We start from the raw sequence: 13,394 nt of genomic DNA, 5'->3' as shown, positions 1-13,394 counted from the left end.
AGGCCAAAGTATAAAATGGTTTCACATTGCACTGCTTAAATAAATAAAAACACAATCTTTTGCATAGCCTTCCAAATGCCATATTGCTGAAGATAAAGATTGAAACAACAGGCTCTTTTGTCACATAAGTTTGAAAAACTGTGCGGAAGAATGAGTTTGCTGAGTCATTTTGTACGTGTGCATGTGTTTTGCTTGCTGGCGAAAAAAAGTGTACTTCTTTTTCCTTTGTAGACAGGGAAAATGTCGTGCAAGCTGCTTGGAAATATTTCTCCTGTGCTGTTCTAATACAGCTTTCCAGTGATGTTTTTAGGTCTCTGTGGAGGAGGAGCGTAGATGAAATAATTGCAAGTGGTGCCCTGCAGGCATAGCCTTGAATGAATGTTATTTTCCGCTCATTGTGTAGTTGTTATGTATGCTCTGGGATGCAGAGAAAAAAAGGGCCAAACCTTCAAGATTCGAGTTGTCTTCCTGCAGGCACTTGGACATGATTATTTTGACTCATGCAACACAAGCAGGAAAGAGCTACGGGTTCCTTTTCTTTTTGGTGATAGAGGCAGTGAAAGTCATAGCGGGATGTGCATGTCTTGGAAACGGGGGGCACAAAGCATGTGTCTTTATGTATTTATTTGCATCAGGCTAAAAATACCTTCAAATCAGCTATGTTTAGGGAAGTTGAGAATTACTATGGTTTAAACAACAAATGCCCTCCATTTAAAGGAACAGTATCAATTAAGGAAAGCATTATATGTCGTTACATAAATAAATAAATCAAAAACATTCCACAAACCAAAAGGTTATTTTTGATTTAGAAAATCCTAGTTTAGCCCTGTTTTAATGATCTGAAATTAAACATACAGATATTTGTAAGTTGTCTATTATACTTTTAACATAATGATGTTAACTTCTCTGGTTTATCATACTTGCCAAAGAACATCTTCCATATAACAAGAATTATATATTTATAACAATAAATTACAGTTTATCAGGTGGAGTCCATGCGAGTAAGAGACTTGATTTTTTTTTTTTGTTTTTGATTAATCAAGTGGGTCAGTGAAACCCTGAATCAGCCAGGTTTTTTTGGGAACGAGGAAAAACTTTTGCCTCAGCACCAGTTCTTCCATCTCTTCCACTGCGCTACATGCCGAAGTTACATTTCAGCAAGCCTTTGGTGCATGTCCTCATGCAAAAGTAATGTAGCTTTACCTGGTAATAAAGGAGAACTTGAAAACTAAACCTAGAAAAGAAATAAAATTAGAAGCAAGAAGATGTCGTAGCTCACTGTCTTTCTTCTTTCCTCTCCCCTCCTTTTTCTTTCTATGTCCAGGTCAGCTCAATTCAGAATCAGATGCAATCCAAGGGAGGTTATGGAGGTGGCATGTCTGCAAATGTTCAAATGCAGCTCGTAGATACGAAAGCAGGATAACCTTGGGGATACCTTTCCTGTGAGTATTGTGCTCTACTTTTTAGGCACTGTTAGAACAGTAGGAAGAACAATCATACTGCTTCATAATTACCTCCCTATAAAAACCTGTGTCTTTATGATGACCAATTTAAAACCCATTTCTGAGTAAAAAATTAGATATCCTGTAAGAATGTTAATTTTTCACAGAATGGACAGGAGATTGTTCTGACTCTATCAGTTTGTCCTTAAGCATGTTTTAACCAAGATGATATTGTAGACTGATCTTTGCAGGTGAAGTTAGTTGTAAAACAAATCTCAGAAGAATTTTGTGATGTGATTATGATACCATTTTTGCAGTGCATACATCAAGATGTATGGTGTTAAGTCAATGTACAGCAGTATTACAGCTGGAAACCAGTCACTCAGAATGCTCAAAACTTGGTTTAATTTGTGTTTTCTGTCTTTTAGGTTTATGTGAGTTCCTGTATCTTCTTTCCTGTGTCCTCCCTTTTGCCTTGGTGACTGCTTTCTGTGCTCATGACAAGAGAAGTGATGGCTCATTGTTCACCCTTTGTGATTAGTCCAGTGAAAAGTTGCTGTTCTGCTCTGATGATGCCATTTATCAGATTGGTCCGACTGTGCCTTTTAGTGGCATGCACGCATTGGCCTCTACCAGTATCATGGACGTAGATTACATGTTTAGGATTGGTTGTCACTTTTTAGTTGTGTTAAGGCAAATTAAAGCACCAACCTTAGCTTTCCTCATTCCTCAGAAATACTAATGCACAACATTCTGTTGCTTTTTAGTCTTTTAATCTTTTCTCCACTCAAATAGTTTAGAAATGAATGAGTTTCCGCTAGTGTCTTCAATCACCTAATGTTCATTCATTTTTGAAAGGTCTGAGACCTGCAAGCACAAATAATTATTTCATACAAAATCAACAGAGTAGATGACCGCATGCTTTGTGAGGTTGCTTTGTATGGTGGCCTGCTTGGTGCTAAAAGAAAAAATAATTGCTTACTGCAGATGTGAAAAATTTTGCTGTGGCACCAAGTCATGCCTGTTTCTGAAAAAGGACTTGTAACTTAGCTGCTTCAGAGTTATGTCTTTATTTTAGTTTTTATGCAATTGGTCTTGAAATAATAAAGAGAGAGCTTGCATTCATGAGGCATTTGTTGTAAATGTTCAGTATATTTATTTTGAAAGAGCTGACCTTCAGACTGTAAAGCAGTGTAGTACCGTATCTAAGTGTTGTGGAATCGCTTTAGTCTATTTAACAGAAGAGCAACATGTTTGGCTGCTTCCTTTTCTTTCTACAATTTTTCTTAATTTTAACCTGTACGGTCATTTCCAGTAGCAGCATGTCAGACTGCCTGCAATATTGGCTGAAAAGTTTAGTAGACCTTTCTAAGTAGTTGGCAGTTTCTGTGTACTAAATATTTAGGGGCCATGGAAGTTGCTAAGAGCTACATACTAATCTGGCAGAACAGGTGCCAATCAAAACAACATACAGGGTGACTTTTTACTAAGTCAGTAAAATGCCTTTTGCTCAGGTTCCAAAGCATGTTTCTTTCACATGTTGTGAAACTGCATTTTAATATTGCACTGTTTTCAGATTATCTCTGTAAATGGTCCCTTTTTTTGCTCCTTGCTGGTGGTTTTAGAGAAGTCAATTATTTGAGGCCTGGTTACATTAAATTTTTATGTGGTAAAAAACCCCAAACCATCCATACAAATATGGCATAACTGAGCCTAATCAAATCCATTTTTATATGCAAAGACGCATGTAGACTGTTGTCATAAATGATCCTTTATTCTATTTCTATCCTTTCCCTGATTTCACATTGCAACAGCTGTCTGGTTGACTTAAATATGTATGAACCTACCTAATCTTCTCTCTCTGTTTGTAAGCAACACATAAAATACACAGCCATGGAGGTAGTTCACCTTCCCCTAGGTTGTATTTTAGTGGTAGATGTCACTTATCTGGTTGAATAGTTCAAATTAGGTTGGATAGTATTAACTGATAAAGATACTGATTCCTGATGAGATGTTCAGTTGTCTGGATGCATAAACACATGGCGGTGCAGTGATATACTTTTTTAGGGGATAGCATTTCCAATGCCACTTTAACAATGACTCTTAAATATACTACAAGACTATTACAAAATTATTTGATCTTTGTTATTGGTAATAGCAGCTTAAATTTGCTTGCCAAACCTATCTTGCACTTGCCAAAATGTTTTCAGCTCAATAGCCAGGAAAAAAAAATTGACATATTTTTATAACAGACATACTTTTTTTGTACATTGTGTTCATTCTTGAATAAAGTCAGTTCAGTGTTGGCTTGTAGATATTAAAAGGAAAGTATTGACTTTGATTCAATAAATGTTTTCTTTCAGTTGGTGGCCTACCCTTTTTTTTTCCATAACTTGTATTTGCATTAGAAAAACAGCATCTTACAGACAAACTTGTGGTGAAAAGAGTAAACTATTAGTGTCAATAAATAATTTGCAGGCTTGAGTTTTTACATGTCACTTGACCCTTTTGTTGCAAAATGGATTAGAACATAATTTTATCAGTATTATTGTTGCATTGATTTAACATGCATGCCAGGGGCTTCTGCAAGGAAGGGAGAGTTTCTTAAAAAATACTTCAGAAATCTTTCCTTTTGACTGCAATTCATATGTGTGTGCCTTTCCTGATTGTGATGCAGATTTACTGTGGTGATCAGTAGAAGACTTATCACCATAATATGCTCATCTGCATTAAAAGTACCTGCAAGGCACAATATTGCCTACTCTGTATTTGGCTCAATTAATTTTTATATTTGACACTCTCAAAGTTTATTCCTTAAGCACTAATTTACTACATTAAATTTCATGCCAAGACTGATAATGAATTTTTTAGCTCATGCCAAGGCCATTAAATTGCCAGTGAGGAAAAAAGGCAGCTAGAGAGAAATTAGGTTCTAAAGGAAAATAAAGATGGCAATAAATCCATGAGATACCAATCAACTAAAGGGTTCTTTTTTTAAATGCTGAGGTTATAGAAACTTAAAACGGTCTGCAAAGGTATGTCCTGAAGACAAGATGTTCCACTGTAAGTGCATGACTGACATTAAAGCTTATTAAAAATTGTGTGCTAGTTCTGCCAGTGATTAGCAGGATTACTTCAAAGGCATACCAGTGAAGCTGATTTCCACTGGTCGCATCTGTTTACCCTTACAGTCTGTACTAGCACTGACACTGAGTTGGCTGCTAAGCTGACTATTGGATAGTGACCTATAGTCAAGGTTGGGGATTTATGACCAAACTGGTTAGTTTCAACCTGGATCAGTTTCTTAATGCTTATTCAGAGTAAGCGTGGGGAGTGAGTGTCATGGGATCAAGGATAATCTGTTGTGGGGAACACTGATAGCTTAACCTGGCTATGGACAAGCTTTCTGAATTTAAAAAAAACCACCCAAAACAACAACCAAACAAACACAAGAAACAACAACCAAACAAACACAACAACATCAAACAAACAAGAAACAAAGCAAAAAGTAATTAAAAAAAACCCCAACAAAACAAAAAAAACCCACCAAAACAAAACCATAAACACAAAAACCCAACAAAACAAAAAAACCCCAACAAAACAAAAAAACCCCACCAGAACAAAACCATAAACAAAAAACCCAAACAAAACCAAAATGAAAACCCACCCAAAACAGAATATTCAGCCTTTGCAGCTGTGAATACATCTACTGGAAAATCTACTGTAAAGACTAACTCTGCATTTTGGGAGCTCTTTTTCCATGTTTTGTGCTCACCAGCTTTGTGCAGAGTATTCTGTTTGGTTTGGGGGTGCAGAGTATACTGAACATGTTGCCAGAAGATCAACCACATCATCACCAAGAGTCAGGCATCCTCATGCAGTATGATTCATTTCTTCTGTCAGTGATAATTCCATCTATCAGCACTGCACAAGAAATAATTTTCTACCTTCACATGGGCGAAGAGAAATTATAAATTCAGATTTCAAGCAAGTTTTCTATTGAGCCTGGAAAACTCAAAGGGCTGGTTGAGTTGGCAATGAATTGTTGAATACCAAACTTGCTTACTTAAATATGATGCAGAATGATATAACCCCATTTATGAATAACTAAGTCACGCAAAAGTAGCATTTATTTGTCGCTATTTAAACATTTGTGTGAGCTTCTTATGGCATTCATTGTCTATAGACAAGTTTATGGTTTGTTGGAGGTATGTTTCAAGAAATTTGATGATGTGTTTTTATATACAAGATAGTAACAAAATCTATTAGCAGAAAATAAAAGTAGAGCAGTATGTTTGTTTTATCAGTTCTTTCAAGTGAAGTGAACATCACTTTTGTACTGGGCGTGCTATGTAAGACACTTCTGGTATGCCTTACAGGCACAAAGCAGGGCTGGAGATCAGGTAGGTAACACTGAAATTAGCTTACTCTGATTTTCCAACAGGTCGAGAAGGTGTTGGTATTTGTAAGGATCATGGTAAGCTTTGTTAGTCCAGCAAGTGACTGATGGTAGGAGCTGTTTCAGCATCAAACACTGAGACACCTGCTGTGGATACATGTGCCATTTCCTCAAAGTGCTAAGGAGTAAGAAAGCTTTATATACTGATGTCAGCATTCCAGGAGTGCACATCATCTACCAGTGCTCTTGATGTCAAGAGTCCTGGGCATATCCCTGTTTCCTAGGAATATGCTTCGTTTCACCCATACTATGCCTTCAGTGCCAGGAAGGGGTTGTTGGCTTTCAATTTTTTAAATCTCTCACTATTACATCAGCTTTAGTAGGTCCCAATTGATTTGAAATAATCTGCTAGGAAAAATAAACACACATCAAATTTGTGTCTTTCCTGGTGGGAAGCTCCAGGTGAATGACTCCTGTTGACAGAGCAGTGGTGTGAGAGGAACCCTCATGCACCACACAGGAGCCTGGATTTATCTTTTGCACCTGCTGTCACTAACTGTGATCCCTCATCCTATGTGTGAGGTTGGCTGTTGTTGTGCAAGGCCAGTTCTTAAAACATCACCTCAAGGAGGAAAATGAGTACTACATGAAATTGATTTTGAAGTCCTCCGCTTTCTTGAAATGTGGCAGCTCTAGGAAGATGGCTGTTCAGAAACAGTTTTTCTTGGGAAATCATCTTTGCACTATCAGTAAAACTTTCAAAGAACCATATGCCTTGGAAAAGAGTACTGTTTCCAAGTGGTTGATGCTAATGGGTATTTTGGCATTCCACAGATTTTTCCACTTGTCAGAATTCCACCTTCTGGAACAGTAAAAATAATCTAATGTATGGTATATGCATTAAGCAGTAGAGTAATGCATTTGTATGGGGGCATTGTGCAGCATTTCGTTTCAGGTTTATAAAGGAGAAAAACATTTCCAAAGGTGGAAATAAGGAATCAAAAATCACATTTCAGTAAGCAGCATTGGGTTTGGAGGAGTGGAGGACTGTGGGGAGGGCAGACGTAAATGATGGGTGAGTGAAAAGAAAAAAGAGTAAGTGGGGGAGAAGGGTAAACTTTGATAGATGACCAAGCACTGTGTGTATGCCCCATGGTATTCTTTCAAGAAGGGGCTATTGGCAACAGCTGCAAAAACCAGAGCCCAGTGCAGCAGGATTTGTTCATTTTTCAGTGTTTTAGGTAGTAGGTTCCAAGACAATTACTCTTTCTGTAAGTTGCAACACATGTTTGGTTTTCAGCTGGCATAATCAGGATCTGTCGTAATAGCCAATAGGAGCAGCCCAGGGCAACAGGACTGCATGGTGAACAGATCTGGGAAATGACACTCTTGTCTGACAATTTTCAAAGTCTGTAGTAAATGTAAACTCTCTTTCTTACTGTGAACATACATAGGATGGTGAATGGATGCCCATCCAGCTTCACATTCCTTTAAAAACTTACTCAGGAGTCTGTTTCCAAACTCATTTGCTGGTGCTGAACAAAATCAAGATGATACTTGGACCTGCTGCTGTAGATTCGAGTCCCACTATTTCGTTTTGTTTACTATAATCACCCACTTCTATCTGCTTACACCTCTCTGCAATTGCACAGATGCTGTTTGCCTCAGAGACTGCAAAAATGCACCTGGCCCAGTCCATGGAAGGGAATTAAATTGCCATGCCATGATTTGGTTTAAGAGCTTCCTTGCTCATTCTCTGAATCACAATCAGAGCACTGGAAATGCACGATAGAAGGAAACACTGTGGCTAAAACAATGGCTATGTAAAAACTTGAACCATGAAATTATATGAAGATGACTGCTTACTAAAACAATTTAAAGTAGGATTTTCAGGCTCTTAAAACACACTTGCATAGTCTCATAGAGCAAAATTAAACTTTCTGACCTATGTAGATGCAGTGGCCTGTACTATCCCCCTGTACGTGCTATAAGTACACATATTTTCTTCTCTAAGAGTGCCTAGCAATTTCTGAGAGCACAAGGCACTTCTCAGCTGCTGTGTGAGAGTCCTCCTTTTTTGGAACAGCACTTGAAACATCCATCCCACAGCAATGTGGAGGCCAGTGCAGCACTGATAGAACAGACATGGTATCCCAAGCCAAAGTGCCAAAGCCATTGGGCACGAGGGACTTGCAGCTATTTTTGTCAGTGCTTGCAGCAGGTAAAGCCTGATGTCAGTGTTGCGCCCCCAGCTCAGTGGGCCCAGGGTCTGCTGACATTTGCCACCACAGCAGCTCCCCTGCTCGAGGGGCAGCTGAGGCAGCCCCAGACTCCCCCAGTCTCCCCACACACTGAGGCATTTGCATCATATTCCTGGGCAACACTGCTGTCTTCCCAAGTGCAAATGTGCACAGTGCTGCGGTAAATTAAGAAAATCCTTTTGAAATCAGATTTTCTAAGTAAGTGCACTTGGTTAACTCTGTGTAAAGAAGTCAGGTCCTCCTGCTCCCTGCCCCCATATAGCAGGGGTTATGCCAGCACAGTCAGCTAATGGAAGGGCGACTGGAGCTGGTTATTACCAATACAATAATCAGAGCCATCACTGCTTGGAAAACTGTGATCAAGTATGTGCAGCTGCTCATTTGGATAGCTTTCTCACTGAGGAAAGCTATCCATACCCATGATGAAAAGTTCTCCACGGAACAGACATGCCTTCTAAATTTAAGCTTCCCTGTAAGTAAGAAATTTCCATAGTCCTGTCCAACAAACCATGCCACATGGCCCATAATCTTCTCCTGCCCTGCCCCGTTATCTGCAATATTGATGTTCACATTACAATATGTTTAAAAAGTTGTAGTAAATATTAGGTAATTAGAAAGTGAGCACTGGCCTCCGTGGGTGGGCAATTGCTTCGGATTCCCTATAGTCTCATGGTAAAGCCAGTTTTCACAGCACACTGGACTATTTCCCAATTGAGAAATCTACACTCCAATCCCCTGGCCATGAATGAACCTGCAAATGGTTCATTTGAATGGCCTTTTCTAATCAGGCCAAGAGGAGCCAGAATCAGGGGGCTGCAAATGTTTAGAGGATTTTACAGAACTAAGAATACTTTTCCATGGTTCAGGATTTCAGTGCTTTGCTTTTTCCTCTGTACAACCTTTTGCCCAAATTTCAAGTACACCACATCATCTGCATTTTATCCCTTTGCTGCGTACTGGTTAAGGTTTTGGGGCTTCTGGGAACTATTTCTAAAGACTCTGTGCTACTGCTGTTTCTTGTTTCACACCTGAGGAATATATGAATTCTCCCACCACAAATGGCATCTGGGCCGTATCTCAGTGGATTATCAGGAATATGCAGCAGGATCTAATGAATTTTAGTGAGACTTGACATAGCAAACATACACTGCCCCTAAACATGTACAGTGCTCTCTAAAGCAGTAGCATCAGCAGTGTTTTGAAATTTGTTTGGGGATTAACACCCTCTAAAGGGTAACAGCAGTGACATGTTTGCTTTTGTAACATAGCATCAAATGATTGACATCCCATGCCTTATCCTCACTTCAGTCAATGATACTTATTGAAAAGTTACTTCAGAGCTTCCTAGTTAGATGCATAAGCACACATGGTATAATAAACACTTTGAAAAAGAAAAACTAATTTGTTTTTTCTTAATAATTACATAAAATTTCCCATAAACTAATTACCTTGTTCCTCACCTGTGTTCTGCAGTCAGAAAGGTAAGACTGCTGCAGAAGCAGCAGGGTAACGAGACAGTTCTCTGCCGCTTCAAGCAATTACCATGACATAAGAAAAAATAGATACCCTGAAAAAGGGTCACAGCATTCTTGTCAAAAAGCCTCATTTGTTTTAATAAAAATATTTATTTGAACAAGGTCTGCAGGAACTAAGCCAGGTTAGGACAACTTGTCTTACCAGAGGTCACTGCAACTTACTTTTACTTTATTCATTTATGTCAGTAAGAACACTTAAAGTCATCTGGTGAAAAGAGAAAGATACTTCCACTTCTAATACAGCATCAGATACAACTTTTAGTGACATCTATCACAATTTTTCTTTTTTTGGGACACAGGGACAATATCTGTCCTGTGCCAAGCTTCTGCAGAGACAGTCCTATTACCAACATCTTGGCACAATAGACAAACACCAAAAGACAGGAGGTAAGTCTTTGGAACTTACACAGGTAGATGGTGTAATTCTTTTTCCTCTGGTTCCTATAAGCAACACCTCCAGAGAGAGAGGGGAAGAAGAGCTGAAGGGTGGCTGTCACAGTTTTGACTGCTGTATCTGAGAGCTCTGTCCACAATGGCTGCTCATGTGGCATTTTGCTCAAACACAGTGTCACAGTATATCACCAGCTCTTTGCAAGAGGCAGAGCTCTCTGGCTGTGCAACTTTGCGCAGTTTTGACAAATATTTCTGATTCTATGCCTGCAAATGATCGTCAGAGAAGTTGTTTACAACACTAAGGCATCCCCTTAGTCAGCCCCAATGACACAACATTGTCACTGATGTAATACCATCTTCAGCTCTTATCTCTGAGAAGAGAGGTGTGAAAAACATACCACCTGTTCCCCTGACAGAGTGAATTCAGGAATGCTACTGTGAACATGGCACATGTCCTCCTCAGAGCTAAATGCTTCAGGGCTTGCCATTTTGCTCTGGTGGTTAAATGCAAAATCAATATTGATTTTGATTGTTTTAGATTCCTTAATCAGCAAGTGGGTTTGATGTTTGCATTTGTGTGTTATGGGAAGCAACAGAAAAATCCTAGCCTGCCTGGAGGTGAAAGTGCACTAAAAGGTGTGTGCTGCAGAATCAGCAGTTCTCTGAAAAGCCAGACCCACAGTGAGGCTGTCCAGCTACTTTGAGGCTGAGCACAGGTCTCAAAATAAAAGCTGACAAATGCAAGCCAGTCTTGGTAGCAGTTCTTGAGAGTGACAAAAGGAAAATTCAGTGGCTACTGAACTTACAGGTTCCACTTGCTTTGGTCAGGTAAAACTGCCTAGCTAGAGGAAAATGGGAAAAGTCATTGGAGTGATCCCAGACCTGGTCCCTGAAGGAAGGAACCCTTTTGGGACAGACACCTGGTCCTTTTGGACTGACAGATGGCAATGTGGAAAGTCTCAGATGACATGACTGTCAGCATCAGGACTCAAGGAAGATGATAGGCTAAGTGACATGAATTTCTTCTGTCTCACAGAAAACTGGAAACTGACCTTCAACTGCAGCAGCCACCTTCAGGAGGAGCAGTGATGAGTTTGATGCAGAAGTGACTAAGGTGAATGACACAGTGGTGCCTGCTGATGAACTGAAGTATTTTGTTTGTCGCAGGAGTCTTTTGCAACTCTTGATTTCCCTATCAAGTTTTCTTCCCTTGCCATGTAATCTGAGGAATTATAACTCTGAAGAACTGTTATATTGTCCAGCTCCACTCCCTCTGCTCTTGACCCTTATGTCAGTTTGCCAGCTATGGTGCATTGATACCAGGTGCCCACTAAAGCTGCTCTATCCCTCCCTTCCTCACCTGGGCAGTGGAAAGAAGATAAAACAAAAAGTTCATGGATCAAGAGAGGGTCAAGGAAGACTCATCAGCAATTAACATCACAGGCAGAACAGGCTCAATTTTTGGAAATCAGTTTAATTTAGCTAAGTCTTTTTCCCAGGCTTAGGTTCACTCCCAAATTCTCCCTCTCCTCCCCTGCACTGGCATGGGGGGACAGGGAATGGGGTTAGTTAATCACATCTCTGCTGCTCCCTCCTCCTCAGCAAGATGAATTCTCACAGTCTTCTGCTCCAGTGTGTGGTCCCTCCCACAAGAGACAGTCTCCTGTGAACTTCTACAACATTGTCCTTCTCACATGCTGCAGCTCTTCACAAACTGCTCCTGCTTGAATCCCTTCCAGAGGGTGCAGTCCTTCAGGAGCAGACTGTTTCAGCATGGTCTCCATGGGGCCACAGGTCCTGACAAGACCCTGCTTCTGTATGGGCTTTCCAGAGGGTTACAGCATCCTTCTGGCCAATCCACCTGCTCTGGCATGGCATCTTCCACAAGCTGCAGGTGGATACCTGCTCTACTGTGGATCTCCTCAGGGGGGACAGCCTGCGGGGCAGCAGCCTGCCTCAACATAATCTTCACCAGGGGCAGCAGAATCTCTGCTCTGGTGCCTGCAGCACCTCATTCCCCTCCTTCTTCACTGACCTTGCTGTATTCACAGTTCTTTCACTCACATATTTTGACTCCTCTCTCCCAGTTGCTGTTGTGCAGTGGGGTTTTTTACTCTTTCTTAATTATGCCGTTACAGAGTTGCTACCACTGTTCCTGACAGACTCAGCTTTGGCCAGCAGCAGGTACACCTGAGAGCCAGCTGGAACTGGCACTGTCTGTTGGGAGCAGCTTCTGGCATCACCTCACAGAGGCCATCCCCACAGTCCTCCCTGCTATCAAAACCTTGCTGCATAAACCCAACAAAACAGAGAAGTACACCCCTGGTGTTAAGCTCTCCTTTATACCTGAGAGCTTATCTGAAAAATGTGGTGGACAGACACTATCCTCTTTTGGACAAGGTGAACTGGTGAGTGCTAAGCTTCCTTTTCTACAAAACACTGCACAGAACAGGGGGTGTAAGACGTCTGCTACCAACATGCATATTAACATCTGACCTACCTGTGAGAGTATAATAGTGATTTTAACTGGTTCCGAACCTCAAGGGTTCAGAGGTCCTCTGGCATTCTGCAAGTGGTGATGGGACCATGTAAGTCTCTGTGGTGTGCTGCTGCTCTTGGTCCTCGACATGTGTCTCTGGATGAAGGCACCACAAACAGGTGAGAAACACCCTGATGTGATTGGTATATAGGTTTCTCATTCCAAGACAATAATAGAAACACCTGAATCAAGACAAAAATAATAAAACCCCATATGCTTTTTCCTCCCCCTCGACTTTGTTTTCTTGCCATTGCAGAACACTCTGCAGCTTCAGGGAGACCTGTCTCACGCAAGGCAACCCCATTTATCACTAAGCATTTGGTTGTCTGTCTTACCGCAGTCTAAAGTCCTGAAAAATCATATAAATTAAGAAGAATTCCAGTGTAACATTGCTTATCCACTAGATACCAAGCACTTGATAATTTTTGCTACAAATCAGCTTACAGTGGGTGGTTCAGTGGAGCTGAATGAGGCCAGAATTCCTGCCATGCACCCATCTGCACTATGAGCGCCTCTTCCTCTGGGCTGTGCCCTTCGGCAGAGCAGGTAGAGTTTAGCACCTGCTATGATCAGCTCTGTGATGACCCTCATGGAACCCTCAGCTCAAAGGAGAGGCAAAAAAGGCAGCAAAACTCAAGTTCCTTTCTAAAGGGTAAAACAGAGTTGCTTTTTTGACACAGTGCCATATGTTCCATACTACTGTCTGCTCTAATATTTTCCTTCAGCTAAAGCTGAAAATCCTAACTGGCAGTGCCAATGACTGACTGCTGGCAGCCCTACCTCCTGTTGCACTCTGTCTCCTCACTGCTAGCTGTGAGCCTTGCT

The 13,394-nt window shown here is 40.7% G+C and overlaps 1 protein-coding gene across 7 annotated transcripts in view; it reads left to right on the top strand.

The window, feature by feature from the left end:
• Window positions 1-3,804, top strand: part of CDC42SE2 (CDC42 small effector 2) — an 82,480-nt gene extending 78,676 nt beyond the window's left edge. For all 7 annotated transcript variants that reach the window (XM_069001492.1, XM_069001487.1, XM_069001493.1 and 4 more), the window contains 2 exons: window positions 1,325-1,442; window positions 1,871-3,804. In XM_069001492.1, the coding sequence (XP_068857593.1) occupies window positions 1,325-1,423 (99 nt within the window). In that variant the 3' untranslated portion in view covers window positions 1,424-1,442; window positions 1,871-3,804. The remainder of the gene's footprint in view (window positions 1-1,324; window positions 1,443-1,870) is intronic.
• Window positions 3,805-13,394: the final 9,590 nt, after the last annotated feature.

Source organism: Aphelocoma coerulescens, assembly GCF_041296385.1.
Source record: "Aphelocoma coerulescens isolate FSJ_1873_10779 chromosome Z unlocalized genomic scaffold, UR_Acoe_1.0 ChrZ, whole genome shotgun sequence".
NCBI classification, from domain to species: Eukaryota; Metazoa; Chordata; class Aves; order Passeriformes; family Corvidae; genus Aphelocoma; species Aphelocoma coerulescens.
The sequence above is the reverse complement of the archived record's forward strand: the minus strand, read 5'-3'. Positions and strand labels throughout refer to the sequence as shown.